The sequence below is a fragment of the Uranotaenia lowii genome, chromosome 3 (genome assembly GCF_029784155.1).
Source record: "Uranotaenia lowii strain MFRU-FL chromosome 3, ASM2978415v1, whole genome shotgun sequence".
Classification (NCBI taxonomy): domain Eukaryota; kingdom Metazoa; phylum Arthropoda; class Insecta; order Diptera; family Culicidae; genus Uranotaenia; species Uranotaenia lowii.
This window is the reverse complement of record NC_073693.1, coordinates 53,875,550-53,893,460: the sequence shown is the minus strand read 5'-3', so window position 1 is coordinate 53,893,460 and position 17,911 is coordinate 53,875,550. Positions and strand designations below refer to the sequence as shown.

The window sequence follows — 17,911 nt, the reverse complement described above, 5'->3', positions numbered from 1 at the left end:
AAAAAGGCCATGGAGTGGTACGCTGCCAACAACGTACAGGTGGTTCCCAAGGACAAGAACCCTCTCAACACGCCAGAGCTCCGCCCAATTGAGAAATACTGGGCTCCTGTCAAGCGGAACCTAAAGAATATCAAAAAAACTGCTAAGGACAAGCAGCAGTTCAAGCCAAACTGGCTTTCTGTGGCGAAGAAGGTGTACACAAGGTGGCTGTACAAAATCTGATGGCAGGGGTTAAGCGTAAGGCCCGGCAATTCGGATTTGGGAAAGCGGAAGCCTAACTGAATATTTTTCCTTAATTTTATACTAATTAAACTTGAAAAAGAAATTTAATTTGATTTTTTAAATCAACGATTTCACCGATTTAACGCGTTTTTCCTTGGTCAAATTTTGACCGTATCACCCTTTATTAGAGTTTCTTTTTTTTGGTCTATTTTTGATTTTTTTAAAAAATCGATACTTCCCGTATCGAATTCATAAGCAATTATAATATGCAATTTTTTTTTCATATGTGTTCTATCAAAACAAACTATTTGTTGTGCATTTTGTTATAGTTATTGCGAAATAAAGAATTCTTATGACGAGTTCGTACAGCAAAACAGAGCCACAACAATGTATCGTTATTTGTTTTTTTTTTTGTAAAAATGGTGTCAAATGCTTACAAGATCTTTTTCAAGTAAGGGTCTCTCTGATTTTCAGAATATCACCAATAACTGAAATGACACCAGATGACTTGTCGCTTCTAGGGCGCGCCCAAGGCGTTTATCACCAAAGAGAATGGGTGAAATAAATAACATGAGATGAAAGTCGAATTTGAGCGAGAAATCTTCAAAATAGTTGTTGAAAAGAACGATGATCACCTTAAGCATACCATACTTTCCAACAAAAGGTTGGTCGATTCGATTCAAGACGATTTTTTGAAAATTTGTGAAAAAGGCGAGTCTAAACCAAATCTAGGCCAAAAACATTCAAGCGGAAAGTGGATGAAAATAATATGAAATTTAAAGTTTTCATTAAATCACAGCAGCAGTGTTGAAATCGTTTCTAAAAATTAAACAAAAAATTATGTTCATTTTGAAATCATCTCTTTCATATTTTACCGTCATCATCTTTGGAGCGAATGTTTCTGTGCCAGGCGGAAGAAAGTCTCGTAAGCACATGGATTCCACAAACGTCCTCGTCCTCCTAATCATTCGCATGGAAACCGGGGGTTTTGCATTTGTTTATTTATTTATTGATGAAAAATTTGTTGTAGGCAGGCAACTGCCTCGGATCGTTGTATTGGTTGAGCATGGCGAATCGTTCTGTTCGTGGAGAAATGCATGCTTTCGCTCGAGAGACAAACTATAAAACAAACAATACACGATAACATTTGCCTCACCTCTGGTTATCATTCTCTTTGTGCATCTTTCCTTCTAGTCAGATGGGAAGCGGAACTTAGTACCGAACAGACGAAAACAACTTACTGAAATGTGGACAACCACTCCTACTTATGTTCGTTGGCGGTATGGTGAAGGAGGTTTGAGAACAGGGGAATACTACCTGAAGTTTTATCGTAGTGTTTTTGACCTCAAAATCATAGCAAAACAGAAAGCGCGCTGCAAAATAAGGTGAATGACGGCTGGAGGCAGCAGTTGATGTTTGACGAAAAATGCTGCTGAAAACACGGTTTAAAGATTCTGGAGCTCTCGAAAACTGATTTATTTTCTGTATCCATCCATTTTTCAATATGATGAAATATTTACAAAATAGTATGTTTGAATCTCAAAAAATTTGAGCTTTCAAAGCATAAGTTAAAGTTAAAGTGGAAAAATGGTGGCTAACAGAAGGCACTAATCGGTTGCAGAGAAGATCGAAACTTGCTCGTTCCAATCGCCTCTTCCGCCCTGTCTAACTTAATTAAAAACTTTCAGCAATTTTCCCCGTTTGAGGTTTGTGCGTATCGCACCAAGCTTCTCCCTTAGTTAGAACCGTGTAGCGTCCGGTCTAGACTGGGTAAAACTTTCCAACAGCAACAGGCTTTTCGAAAACTTTTCAACCTCTACTAATAGATTTCCGAATGGCTAATCAAATTTGTCTATCGACAACCGATAGCTTCGTGAAGAGGTGGCTTGATTAGGTGTTGTTGATTTGGCTCACAAGTTTCTCAAAAAAGTTTGAAAACAATATAGATAGTATTACTATCATAGTAATAAAACCTAGTAAGAAACATTTTAGCTGAATTATCAAAGTTTTAGCCTGTTCAAGTTTTTCCTTTAGTATTCTAGAAAATATGCACCTTTTTATTGAAAGATAAGTTAAATGTACTTCCCTACTAAGTCCAAAAGCCTAGCTCGTTTGGCATTCTCATACAAAACGCGGTGTCAAAGAACTCGTATCAACCACCGTTCTACCCTTTAATAAGCCCTGCAAGGAAATTTTTCAGGAAGAAAATGACAAGTAAAAATTCCCCCGGATTCTAACAGGAAAAAAAACCCACACACTCAGCTTCGTTGTGCTCGCTCAGTAATAAGTGCAGTCACGCAATTAAAAATCCAGACTTCACACGTGCCTCCCCCCCTAACGCCCGGTTTGTTTGGGTTCCATTTCGAACAAGTAACTGCAGGAGGTGGAAAGTCAGGAAATCCTGGCATCTATCGGCAGTTGCGATCTAAGATTTGATTATGTGGGTCTAAATACTGTAAGAAGCGGCTTGTACGTATGTCACCATGAGTTTGGAAAACGTACAATGTTATTAATGATCTTTATATTTATCGCTTTTTTTTTTTTGGAATTTTGATATCATTTTCCCCTGAGCGCCGTACACGTAACGTTTATAATCACTTGTTTATTTTTTTTAACTTGCAATCATGATTTTATTTTTCTAATGTGTCACAGTCTCATTATACAAGCCATACGAAGCCCAATGACCGCACATTTTCAATTTTAATCATTATTTTTCTCGGTAATTAATTAGTTATATCTTTAAATATAAAATTTTATTATTCCTACACTTCTTTTGTAAATTTACAATTATAGAAAAAATAACCTACCTGTTTCAAAAATTGAAACCTGAATTGGAAATAAGGCAGACTTTCCAAAAACAGTTGAGGGAGTTGAGGATTCAATGTTTATTATTAAACATGAGTAATAGATTGAGTCGATTTGGGCTCATATTTCAATTTCTCAAACCCTGGGATCTTAAAAGCTTCGTTTTGGTTCAAAACTCATCCATGATTTTTTGCAGAATTTTTAAGTAAAGTTTACATGAGTAAATTTGGACTTTTGTACTTTAAAACCAACATCATTTTTGTTTCTTCTGTTTAACCTAGTGTGTTTATTGTTTTTGTGCTAATTTATAAATTATCCAAAGAAAATTTTCCGCTGAAATAATTTTGTCGAAGACCGTTACTTCGTATCGCATTCGACAAAAAAGTTATTAGATGTTAAATAAGGGCATGTCTTTTGGCATTGATGAACACTCAATTCAATTGACATCACTGCTGGGGCCTAGCAAAGTATTGAATGACTCCTGTTCACGCAATACTTCGCGGGGCACAATAAGTGATGTCAATTGAATTTAGTGTTCATTAATGCCAAAAGACATACCTCTGTTAAACATCTAATAACTTTTTTGCCTAATTAGATAGGAAGTTACGGTCTTCAAAAAAGTTGTTTCGCGGAAAACTTTTCTTTAGAGAATTTATAAATTGGCACAAAAACCATTAACAGGCAAGGGTCTACAGAAGAAACAAAAATGATGTGGATTTTTCAGTACAAGATATTCAATTTTCCCATACAAACATGAAAGTTCAAATTTACTCATGTAAACGTTATTTAAAAATTCTGCAGAAAATCATGGATGAGTTTTGAACCAAAACGAAGCTTTTAAGACCCCAGGGTTTGGGAAATTCAAAAATGACCCAAAATCGACTCAGTCTAATGGGTAATATCTTAGAATTTATGTATACATCCTAAATGTATACAATCCTAAATGTTCTTGTGAAAAGATCAAAAAGTGTACAAAACAATATATTTTTGGAAAAACTCATTGAAAATATCATGCCGGCATATTTTGTTTATGGAAGTATCTATATTCGACTTCGAAACACCCTATTTATGATGTTATTGAGAATTTAGTCATCAAATAGCAAAATTATAATGTTGGTTGTTATTTTGAAAGAGTATCGAGAATGTTTCAAGTTTTTTGAAAAGCAACTATATATATATATTTTGAAAATTTTATTATTTACGATAAATCGCTTTACTATTTCCCACATCTTTTTGTGAAAAGCAAAAACTTTCATTCGATCCTGGTCTCACAAATTAAAATCACTCAAAACTTATTCCAAATTTTTCCAATTTATGCATGATAAAATAGAATGATCCATACATAAGCCTAGTTGAATTAAATAATTACTAAAAAAAATATGTATTCGATACTTTATGTCGTTTTAAATGTCGTTTAGTGCAAAGAAGCAGCTTCTGTTTCAAAACCTCGACCAAGACAACTTTCAGGCTAAAGCGCTGAATTCTTTTCTTGAACCTATTTTCAAATGTAGGGTACTCTTCACTTTCTTTTTTGATAAAACCAATTCTTCGCAAATTATTTCTTCAATTAATAAACAAAATTCAGCTTCAAAAAATAAAAACTCTGTCAGCTCCGGGCACAGCCTACCTAGTCCCTTATATATACACGTATATCACTAATCACTAATCACTAATCGTAGTTCCACAGCCAGAACTTATGTCTGAGTCCCAAAGAACAATAAAAGTGTTTTATTATTCTTCTTGTCTTTCTTCGTGTTTTCAATTATTTTAACATAAAAACATTAAAATAATCAAAAACATAAACCGGTTGGGCCTACCATGGAGTAGAGAACGCAGAGAAATCTGGAACACAGGAACAGGAAGAAACGTGGACCACCGGTACCATACGTTTCGAAGGGGCAGTATCGTTGGAAGCATGCTAAGAAAAATGTTCCTTGATGAGGAAAACCACACGTTATGTAAAGTATTATCACTATTCACTAGGACCATTCTTCAGCAGCTGGAAACGATTTATTTTGTACACAGAAATCACAGAACCTTAGAAAAGTGGCATATTTTAGAAGGTGATGTTTAAGGTTTTAAACTTCTAAGATTTATTATGATTCGTCAACTCTTTTGAATTTCAATGTTCAATAATTTCTGGTCATTGACCAAGGATAAAGCGCCTTAACTCGCTCTTGAAAATAAAAAGAGAATCGAAAAATTTTAAAAGAACAAAAAACCATTCGAGGTCCCAACTCGAAAGATTTTTTGAAAAATGTTATCCTTATAGTTCGATGCATTCAATCAGTTCATTTGTTCAAATGCATAACATTCTGGAAATTGCTGAGCCAGAACAAAATCTAGAGAGTTCAGAGTGAAAACACCCTGACTCCTATCCATATTTTAACGAAATGTAAGTAAAATAAACAATATGGAACAAACTCACCAAATAAAAAAATAAACATCTGGCCTTTGTTAGTTGATGGTGATTTCCTCTTTCCAGTCAGCTCCCGAAAATTTCACCTAAGCGGAACGAGGCTCAAAATTCCAAAATTCATTCCATCCGCCAAGAGACACCCTTGACGATCACACTCGAAGATGAAAGATTCATCCGCAAAATAGTTTCACAGTTATAAACTAAACCATTTTACCAAATTTGTGCGACGAAAGAACAGTGGCTATAATATTGACGACCAAAACTTCCGGTCATCGTGAAAATCTTTGTATTCAAGTACTCTTAAAATCATTCAAATCTTTTTAGCAAACACAAAACCTGAACATATTTATTCTCATTTCATCAGCATCGGACACTTGCATTATGCTTGTTACATTTATAAATTTCGGATCAACGAGAAAATGTTATCGTTATATTTAGTACTTGATTAGTAGGCTTTGTCATGGACAAAAGCATACATGAGGGAACTAGCCGAAAAAATGTCATTCCGGAATTTAATTTGTTTTTTTTCCATTTTTCTAACCGGGGCCATCCGAATGGGCATTCTATTTGAAACACAACGGTTATTCACATTTCTACTCTGCACACAAAATAAATCTTTTAGATCATTGATATCCCACAATCGGATCTAAACTTATTTGATATTTAGCTAGAAAATGGTGACGACGAGAAAATTAATTCACACGCGAACACTACCCATTGTTTTCCAACATAGGATCAACAGCTTTTTTATGAAGCTGTAACTACCATATTTATGAAAGCTTATTAAAACCCACTCCGTTGTCTTCGATTTTTTCACTTTTATATTTTTACCAATTAAACACATTTTTCTATATTTAACAGATGATTTCCATTTTGCACGATCCGCAAAAAACAAACAAGAAAATCGCGACGTCGGAAAAAACGCGTCCGTTTTCGAGCACCGCTTAATGTGTCCTCCCCCTAGTCCCTTCTATATACACGTATATGTACATTAATAAGAACTTATCTAAAATGCGAAGGATGATTTTAGTACTCTGGATTGCTCTCCAAAACGATTGTTGTGTACGTGCAAACAAAGAAATCGTTTAAAAAAAGTTTACAACAACCGGGCAAGTTTCATCGCTAATTTTGAGTAAAGTGGCCAACTTGGACTGTAAATTGATCATTTGCACCCAGGTAGACCATTCTGAGCTTATTTGAGTGAAATAGGAAAGTTAAAAGATTTGCTTTGGGTTGTTTCGGAACTTCTGTAGAGTCTCTAAGTGGCCATTCCGACCCATGTTTCTGTCGAAAAGCAACGTCCGAATCAATTCATCAGCCAAGAGTGGTTCTGTGGCCCAAAAAATTGTAGGCAGCATTTTTTAATTGCTTTCATACTTTTAAATTATGTTTTAAACATATTAAATTATGTAAAATTTCGAAAACAGCATTTAAAAATTGTAAAAATATTTCAGAGTTTGAAAGGAATTGACTCATGGTCATGGTATGTATATAGACGATATGACAAAAAATTTGAAAAAAAAAACAGTTTTAATTTAATGCTGAAATTTATACACATAAGAAATAATTTAAATCTCAATGAATAACAAACATCTTCCAGTACTCAATAAACAATGTTTGTTAGAAATTAGGAAAATAGTATGGGCATTTGGGCATACCATTTCAAGATTTTTTTTTAATTTTATGAGGCACAGCTTTTATAGAACCCAAAATAACGGCTTTAAACAAGTTTAGTTGTGTTATTGCTATACTCATTTAAAAAAGCAATATCCAGAGAAGTGACTTGTGATATAGCTCAGTCGGCAAGTCAGTTGTTTCCTAAGACGATGTCCGTAAGTTCGAGCCCAAGAGTAAACATCGAAAACAGTTGTACCGGATGAGTTTTTCAATAACTGTCCGCCAACTACAACGTTGATATAAAGTCGCGAATCGCACAAAGATGGTGAAACGAATAAAACCGAAAAAAGATATCTAGAGTTGCTAGCGATTTTTTCTTTTGAAATTTCGAGGTTTTTCCAGGTTTTTCTCGGTTAAAAATTATGGCTTATCAAAAAATTTAACAGTTTTGAGAAAACTTTATCAACAAACCTATTCTGAAATTATTATAATTTTATACTTATTTCGAGTCACATCACAAAAGTAAAAACTTTGGCTTCTGAAATTTTTTCCATAGCTGTACTAAAATGTTAATAGCTATAAATAATCGAAAATGTATCACGTGGAAAAAATCCTTCTCCCAAAAATCGTGTTGGGTTATCGTTTAATTTAAACACATAAAGTAAATATGATCCAAAACAGGAAAATTAAAAAAAATGTGACGGTTTAAAAATCATAATTCACAACACTGCCCATATTTGATAAACGGTCTAATGTGCCATGAACACCAATGCGAGAAAATCGCAAAATAAATGTTTTAACAATTTTTTTTGCATCCTAATATTCAAAATAAATTAGATAAATGTGCATAACAATCATTGTAGGTGTAGGACATAGGCGGTTAAGTTAAATTGCGAATTTAAATAAAGAATTTATGAAAAAAATAAATTTCAATCTCAGTAGCCACTTTATCAAATATAACGTGAACAAAAGTTGACAAATAGCTCTGAATTTGCCTGATGTGCATACGTTTTCAAATATTGCTGCGATTGCTCACGCCCATAACCAACAAGCCACAAGATCACAACAAGAAGGGATTAGAAAAACTTTCTGTACAAAGACACCGGTTGCTGCGAAGAATGATTCAACACATCATGCACATTAGACAATTTATCAAATATATTGCACATTAGACAAATTTTCTTTAGGGTTGTATGCCTCCACCAGTGGATTTTTTGAAAAATGAATGAAGTAGGGATATTATATAGAGTATAAGCTATCAAATGGTACAATTTTCTTCATTTTGAAAAAAATGGCATATTAGACCGTTTATCAAATATGGGCAGAACATTTGTTTCCTTTTCGATATAAAATATAATTATTTTTAAAACTATGCAGGATAGAATTCTTTGAGTAAGATCTTTTTTTCTCCAAGATGTGAAAATGTTTTTGAGGAAAAATTAAGCCGGGATGATTTTAAGCCAAATTTTGTTCAAATGAATTCATTAATACGTCTGCGATAAATCTTCTGTATACTTTAAAAAAATTCTAATGAAAAATATTTCTATGCTTTTAAAGAAACTTTGTTATTTGCGTTATTACAAACGGAACGTTTGTAAGAATTCTGGCAATAAGCTAACGTTAACGAAAAATTGTATTCTAAATGCATAGAATAGAACCTGATGCTTTCCAATATTTTGAAATTTGTGTTAAAATCCCGTATAAAGTCCGAAACTCAACGTATTTTGGCGTTTTGTTAATGCTAGGATTTTAATTTAAGCTTTCGAATAAATTTATACGTTAATAGTTTGCACGGATTTTCGAGTCCAATGAAGCGACTTCTTACTGCCTCCAAAGCTACGAAATTATTTGATTCAAATTCTAAAGAAAGAAAATCGTCTTATTTCAAGAAAATCGTTTAAAATAAAACCGTGCAAAATAAGATCGTTTAAAAAAAAGAATCCAGTGCATTTATATCCAGAAAATGTAATACAATAATCTTTGAGAAAGAAAAATTTGCGTAACTAAACCTTAACACACAGTCACACACATTAACAGAAAAAAATGAGTTTTCAAGGTTAGATTTGATATATTTTATATTTGCGATCTCCATCTGGAATGCAGAGCCAGATCTGACTCTGATTGAAATTTGAAAATATTCATATTTCGAATTTCTAATTTTATTCATAGGCCAGCAATTCCGATTAGAATTTCTTATGATAAATTTTCACCTTGAATTTATTATGTCGATTATGAAACTTGATTACCAGCAACATTTTTATTGTTCAATCAGATTTCTCATTCTGAAATTTGTGTCTAAAAAATTCAAATTCTTCTGATATTGTGCCCCAAACGGCTTAAGAATGATTCAGAATGTTAAAAAACGGAATAAAAAAAAAATTGAAAAAAAAAATTAAACGAACCTTTTGCAATTTCAAATTAAAAAGCTGGATCTGCAACTAATTCAAAATTAACATATACTTCTATCTTTTATTTGTTTTTGAAATTTATTTATTTAAAGTGCGTGACTCGCTATTACTCAATGTGAAAATTTAGATATTTTTTGGTAATTGATACAGAACCTGATGTCTTGGAACTGAAATGGACTTCTGATTTTTGCAAGAAAACTAAGAGGCCTGTAAAACATGTAAATTGGTTCTGATCGTTTTCAAAAATTATAATCGGATCTGATGTCTACTTTCTTTTATCTCTTACATGGGCAGAATTTTGAAAAAAGTTTATCAGAAGTTTGGAACTTAGATGAGTTTTCGATGTCTTTATATTGGTTCGAAGTTAAGATTTGGATTTCGATTATTGAATCGCATTTATGATTCAGTATATTTCAAAAGGAAATTTCAATTTAAGATATGTTTTGCAACTAGATGACCCTTAATGTTTGGAAATTAGAAGAAATTGTGGTATTTATTATTGTCCAAACTATTAGACTATTTGTTTTAGAATTCGACGTTGGATTGAATACTTGTTATTATTTGTAATTTTCTAGCATTCTCAAATTGACATATTTTCTGCTCAATAATTCTCAGGTTTGTTTTATTTCTGATTTTTAGTCTAATGCAATATTGTTGAGTGTTTAAATATCCAATATTAACCCCCAGTGTTGTGAGCAATCTTGAGATTTTTCTGTATAATTAGCCGAAAGAGTTTTATGAGACAAATCTGCGATACTGCAGACGTACCTACTTATTCCAGTAAAAAAAAATCTCTGTAGATCTGAAAAAAAAAAACCGGTTGTTAGATGCCATGTAGGATAAAAATTTTACTTAAGCAAATCCAAAGGGAAAATTAAAAGATCTTGCCGCCAACCGTAGCCTAGAGGACAGCGTTCAAGTCTTCCAAGCCAGTGGTCATGAGATCGAATCCCGGTCACGGCATACATAGTACACTTTCTGTGGGTTGGTGGTTTTAGCTTTTCTAAGATGCTAGCCATCTTATCGTTGAAAGATGTACGCCTTAGGGTTAAGTAATCTAGGTCTCTTCAAAGAAACATGAAGTTTCACTGAGATCCTACTTATACGTGTGTGTTCGTTTGAAAAAAAAATAAACTAACTAAACTTAACTAACAATACTTTTTGCAACTCCGAACTAAAGTGTTTGTGTTTCGTTACGAAGTTTGGTTTGTAAACGACCTACTTTTTGTACCGAAAAAAATAGTGTCGATAAGGGATAAGTTTTCAAAACAGTGAGCAAAGAAGATATTGACGTACAAATTCTTCCACCATCATTTTTCCGATGGTGACTTTCAGGTTGTTGTCGAAAAGTGCTATGATGCGTGGCCTACTGCGGTCGTGCATAAAACTTTCCCAACAGTTAAATTGAATTGTTAGATTCAAAACTAACGCTTAATTCAAATTTCAATTCACGAATTAATGAAGAGTGTCCAAACAACGATAATGGCAAGCTAAGTATACTACAAGCTTTCATATTAAAAGATATTTCATTTATTTTATTCAACATTGAAAAGTATGATATTGAGGTTTATACCGTACATGCTTTTTTTCAAAACTGTTGGATCCTACCATGGTTTCAAAGTGTTGATGTTATGTTGTTTTTCTTTTTCTGTATTTCTTTTCAAAAGTGAGAAAAGGCGCTATAACCTTGTTCATTGGGCTGAAATGAATACAAGAATTTCAGAATTTATATCAAACCATTCAATGAAACCCGTTCAGCTGGAAGTTCTATTAATCCTTCAAATGATACTAATTTTTGAGATTTTAAATCTTTGCATTGAAAATATGCCATTTTCTACCGTTCATTGATTGCGATTCAAAAGTGTATCATCAAGAAAGCAATCAATCTTTGTTCATGCTTCCAACGAAAAATCCATGGCGGTCCATGCTTTTTTTCATTCTTTGTTCCTGACGTCTCTGCGTTCTCTGCTCCACAGTGCACCTGACCGCCTGTTGTTTTTGATCATTTTAAAGTTAAAATAATTAAAAACAAGAACAAATACAAAAAAAAATGTCAATTTTTTTTTGTTATTCGGGATTCAGACATAAGTTCTGGCTGTGGAATAGCGACTTCAAACCTGTTCAGTTATGTTATTCGAATTAAAATTATATTATTTCACTGAATCAATAATTGCTATTCTCATTAAAAAAAAAACATGCACTAAGGGGGAAAATATGAGCAGCGGTTCTAAAAAATCGACTTTTTTATGTTGGTCTAGGATCCAAGTCACACAGGATATCTTCAAAAATAAGAAGTTATGGCCAAAAGAGTGAACCAACTCCTGAGCGCGCCGTAGCGCGACCCTTAAACGAAAACATATTCAGACCAGTTATGTTTTGTGTTTTCGACAACAAAATTTGGAGAGTTTGAACATTCCTTCGGCTGTGGAAGACGGGCCTGGTATCGATGATTTCATGTAAGTCCTTATAAAATTACCCGACCCTTGACGTACGAAAATTTACTTAGTTTTTTTTATTGTCAAAACTCAAAATAGTGACGGAATTTTAAGTAAAAAAACGCTTTTTATGTTCAAACGTCCGCCATTTTGTCCAAAATCAATTTTCCCAAAAAAGCTCTACGTCAAGGACTCGGCACATGTTTTTACTTTACAACTAACGCGGATTCACTCATTTCAGATGAAAACTGCCGCCGTAATCGCGATCACCGCAAACCATGATTTGCCAGCAGAGCACCACGGAAACCGTCATAGCGTCGCCATTTCTGAACCGATTTCAATGGTAAACAAAGAAAAAGATACACAAAATGTAGTACTATAGAATAAATAAAACGTTGATTCGATACACACAATAGTTGATTTTTAATAAGCCCCTGAAAATGACCTATTTTTGGTCTCTACTCATATTTCCCCCCTTAATTGGTTAAAGAGAATTTTTCGAATTGGGTATAAAATTGTGTTTGTTAAACTCGATTTTTTCATCACTGAACGTAACTCGACAAGACTTGTTGGACAAGTTTGCGATTCGTGCTGAAAAAATCAACTTCTTACAACTTGTTGCAGAAATAATTTTTTTAGATAGGTTTTAAATAGAGTGGTCAGAGAAAAAATATATTTCAACCCAGCAATTTATTCAGATATGAAAAATGGTCTTAAAACGCGTGAAATTTTCCTCACGCGCTTTTTGGTAGGTACATATGTAGATAATATCATATTTGAATTAAATAATTCAAAAGGAAAAATATACTTACCATCCGGCACATAGATGTTCAGAAACAGACAATCCTCGTCATAGTTTCCACCCTCATCGGCCATGGCCGGTTTGATGAGCTCCAGGAAGAGTTGGTTGTGGCGCCGATGGGTATCCCTAGGGGAGGGCCAACACTGCGGCCCCATAGTGGAAGCATTCTTCGTTCCCTCCCAGCTGGGCAAGTTATCTACCACCGGAGGGGAGAACCGTTTTTCGTTGGTCGGAGCCTGAGCGTACGGGATCCCCATATAGGCCAGAACCCTCTGGGTCCGAAACATTTTCACGTACATCCCCATAACCTTGCCCTGGTCCGGAATGTCCACCGTCGGTGGATCCCGGGCTCGGCATCCTTGGAAGATGGCGTACGTTAGCAGAAGCAAAAGCAGTCGATTATTTCGCATGATTCTGGGTTCCGAGATCAAGCTTTTCACATTGGCCTTTCATATATAACGACCAAATTACACTTTTACGGACTGTGAGCGGTTTCAAATTTTCCGTTTTATTTGGTACACTTTGAAATCACACTAGTTTGCTTGTTTTTTCTTCTTATGAATAGAAATGCGGTGTCGATTTGCTAAAGTGTGAGTGGTTTTCTTTTTCCCCTAGCCTAGCCATAAACATCCGTTGGAATCGAATTCGGTTAAAAAATGGGAACAACAGCACTGGGTAACTTGGTACGAAACATAGCACTACTACCACACAAATCAAATGGAAGAAATATTATGCACAAAACAGACTGGTAACCTAAAAAATAAGGAAGCAATACTGGAGCAGTAATCCTGGATTTTGTTTTTTGTTTTTGGAAAGGAGTTGGGGGAAGTTTCTGATTTTTTTCACTGGGGATCCTCCGGGTGCTGGTAAAATCCTTCCGATCGGACCGAGTGCTCGTTGTTGAATGAAAAGCTGGCCTCAGCGAAGGTTTTCGGAAAGGACGAGTTCCGTTCCATGTGCCGAAACCGAAACTTGCTGAGCGCGGGATTCTCTTGCCTAGGATTCGGTAGGACTACAAAAGACCAGCAGAAACATTAGGATTGGCATATATAATGTAAAATCCGAGCCGAGCTCATAAAAAAACTCTATGACGGCACCAGGTATTGCAGTCACGCGAGGAGCCAAACGCGAATCTACCTTAAAGGTACCGGATTGTGGGCCGCCTTTCGCTGTTTGCCGACGAGGTTTCTGTTGAATAAAAGGGGTGTTGATGAGGTTGTGGGCCCTGTTAAGTTCTAACTCGTGAGGGGTTCGTTGGTTAGTTGACTGCTACTATGCCGAGATTTAAATGTGTTTGACTGAATCAAGAAACTAGGGACCAGGATGGAGGTGTGGTGAGTGGGTTGGCAGGTACTCGTGAGCAGGGGAAAATCCTTCACTCGTGTCACTGAACGAGGATCTTAGAGCTAAGTAAGAAATACAGTGATTGGTGAATTTCATCAACTTCATTATTGTTGGGAACCATTTACTCCCAGAAAATGTGATCTCTGGCATTTGCGAACTATACAAAATAGTTCCTAATACTATAGAAACATCTTTTATGCCGTATTGATTAAAATTCAGAATTTTTATATTTCCGCGTTCCACGGGAAAAATTTTAACTGAAGGCTTTCTTAGAATTTTTTTTCTATACTCAAATAAAATAAGCTACATCTATCAGACCATGGCCGTGGGAAGAACCGACTCATAGGGGGGGTTTTGGTGACAAAATTTTTCCTATAACATTTTTGGTTTAACAATGCATACATAACAAATAGTTTTTAAAAAAAAATTTCAACTACTGTAATTATTTTTGAAAGTTAGATATTAAAAATATAACTTACAATTTATGTAAAATAACTCAAACCTGTTTAAAAAGTCCCAAATAAAATAAAAAATAAAAAAACTCAAACCTGAATAATTATATAAGGTTTGAGTTTTTTTAATTTTTATTTTATTTGAGACTTTTTAAACAGGTTTGAGTTATTTTACATTAATTGTAAGGTATTTTTTTAATATCTACTTTTCAAAAATAATTACAGTAGTTGTAAATTTTTTTCAAGAAGTTTTAAAAAATAAATTAGAGATTTGAAGATTTTATTCTAAAGAAAAACTTTTGATCAATTAAGAAAGTAGTAAGCTAATTCTTTTTAACCACAAGCATGGCTATTTGAGGCAATGGTAAAAAATTATCAAATATTCAGAAATAAAAGTAAGAGATTAACTTTACGGTTCAAATCGGATTTATATCCTACTTTTGTAAAATCGAATAAAATTAAACATTTTAGTTTGAAGCTTTGTTTAAGAAGAATCTGCAACAATAATGTTGAACAAAAAAACAGCATAATATTTTCTCAAGTGAACTTTATCTTGAGAATAAAGTACGAAGTATCTGAACACTAAAATTATTATTATTAGATTATTTTATGATTTATTTTATATATGAGGCTCTCAGAGCCAAAGGGGTATACATAAGTGACTAAATGGTTGATTTTGAGTTAATAATACCAAACGATTTTCACATTTCAAACGATATTTTATGTTTTTTTTTTTGGATTTTTTTATATACTTTTACATAAAATTTAAAAGATAAATTCTTGAAAAATGTATGGAAATTGGCCAATTACATAATTTTAAAAGCGCGTTTTCTCGAAATAAGCTTTTATGCACTTATACCCCTTTGGCTCTAAGGGCCTCATATGTGGTTTCTTTTAGTTTGTGTTTCAAACTAACTCTGTTGAATATAAATTTTTTATTTTCAATCTAGAATTAAAACTAATATGAATCGGCGATGGCCTTTAATTTTAACCCTAAATGAAATTCTCTCATAGATATTAATATAATATAATATTAATCTTAATTATAAACTTAACTTCCAGCTGAATTTTAATTTTTAATTTTTATTCCGAATCTGAATACTGCCTTTTGAACCTGAGTTCGAAATATGAATTCCAAATTTGAAAGCGATTTTTCATTCCAGATAATAATTCTTACTAATTATGAGCCAGAAAGCGAAATTTAAATCAGAATTTCAACCAGAAATATCTTATTTCAATTCTGAATTTTTGGCTTTCAATGTGAATTTTTTCTTCAGTTGTTTATTTGAAATTCAACTAGTGAATCTGAGTGAAAATTGCGAATAATGAAACTGCTTCAGATTTTACAATTCTGGATCATTTGATTGTAAAACTTTCTTTAGTTTCAATTCTGCATAAGAATTAAAAGTAAAAATTTCAAATCTTAAAAATGGTTTGTAATTTTGAATATTTTCTTTTCATATTCCGAAATGATGAGTTTTGAATATAGAAGTTTGTCTGTGATAGAAGTTTGAATCGCAAAATCGAGATTCGAATATGGTTTTCTTTTCCAAATGATGATTCAAACTGAAGTTCAGACATCGAATTTTAATATTTATAGGGAAAATTTGGAACCACTAAATCCGGATTTTTTTTAAACGAACACAAACAAATACAGGATCCCATAGAAACTTGATGTTTCCTGAAAGAGATTCTAACCTTACTTAGATTACCTAAGCTTTCCAAATATTTTTCCGCACTTTCGAGAATTGGCGGACTATTATTTTTTCTGTTAAGGGGAATGTGGCATGATTCATATCTTTAAAACCAGTACTGGACTCCTCTGAACGTAAACCATGGTGGCACAAATTTATGAGACTACTTCTAAATTAATTTAAAAATCGATTGCGTCTCTGTTTAGAATTTGATGCTTTGGGGTAACATAGATAAGTCTCTATTTCGACGGTTTTAACGAGTTTTATTGATCATAAAGGATACAAAACACCTTCTGAATTTCTGTGTTCCTTAATATGATAAGGCCGAATAACAATTAAAATCGAAATATGGACAATAATGTTGCATAAATAAAGGGGCTAAATTTTTAAACATAACTAATAAAATTTTAACTACAAAAACTAATGATATTTTGCCTTCATTCATTTCCTCAGCCCCCCGTGCTGTTCCCCTTTGTTTTTTTTTCTTCAAACTTTACCATTTGATAGGGTTTCTAGCCTTTCTTCCTAGACTGGCTTACTCTTGGAAAACGTCCCTTTTTAAATATAAAAAAATTATCTCAAACTTCAACAAATAATACACCAAAACTAAAAATTTACTAAGGAAAAAAGTTGAATTGTCACAAAAATCAACCTTCTGCTTCTAAACGCATTGATTTCATCAGGAAGGGTGTTTGTTTGCGAGCCTCCGAAAAAAGCGATATTTCAAGATTTTGAAATACTATGTTTACTTGCATTTGGAATTTTCGAAAACAAACCGGTTTTTTCCAATTTAAAATCCAACATGTAGGTTTTTAAAAGTTGAAAAAAGTTTTAAAATATTTTAACTGAAGACTTAGTTATTGATGAAAACAATCAAGCAGTAGCTTCATAATTCAGTTGACATCATCGAGTTGAATTCGCTGCTAGATTCTAAGACAAAAATGCTCATCGTGCCCCGATTAACGGCGCTGATACTGCCCAGTGGTGGTTCTCATTATGCCCCTATAGTGACTGATTTTCAGCTTTAAAAAAAATTAAAATGCATTTTTTTATGTTTTTATGTTTTTCTCAAGTTTAAGCCCGTTAGGAAACATGCTATTTAAGTGTCTGAACACAAAACAATGAAGTAACTCAGATATCATGGCAGTTTTCTATGGTTAAATTAGCGTCCTTCTTAACGTAACCATTATGTGCTTGTCTCCCCTGTATAAGATTTTGCCAGCTGACGTTGCAGTATAAAAGTGTTTAACAATAAAAATAAACAAGATTTGTTAAATTCAAAACAGTTGTATCCATCAAATTGTAGGCAGTTTCTGTCAAATGAAAAGTATGTATTTGTTAAAAAGTAGCGAAAATTTAAGATGTAGAACCTAAAATACCTATTAGAAGAAATACTACTACTACAAAAAGTGATCAATTGCGATTTTTTTCTCGCGCTAGAGTCGTCCATCTCCAATTTCGTTCTACGATTTCGCTGTTTTCTCTCACAGTCAAATGTGCATGCCTCTTGAATACGAAAACTAATTAGTCTCAGCAGTCACGCCATTCCAAGTTGGAAAAAAACATTTGAAAAAATCATGGAGGTTCCTCGAAATTTTTAGATATTTTTTTTTGTGAAACTTAGCTTTACTTATACCTAATATCTTTTCTTGATCTAACGAAAGGTTGCCATTTATAACAAGGAAAGGCTGGCAAAAATGGATCCACTATTAA

General features: G+C 33.5%; 1 protein-coding gene across 1 annotated transcript in view; it reads right to left on the bottom strand.

The window, feature by feature from the left end:
* LOC129757590 (neuroligin-4, Y-linked) overlaps positions 1 to 13,699 on the bottom strand; it is a 77,739-nt gene extending 64,040 nt beyond the window's left edge. Inside the window, exon 1 of the mRNA XM_055754861.1 lies at positions 12,719 to 13,699. Coding sequence (XP_055610836.1) covers positions 12,719 to 13,118 — 400 coding nt within the window. The 5' untranslated portion in view covers positions 13,119 to 13,699. The remainder of the gene's footprint in view (positions 1 to 12,718) is intronic.
* Between the last annotated feature and the right edge of the window lie 4,212 nt (positions 13,700 to 17,911).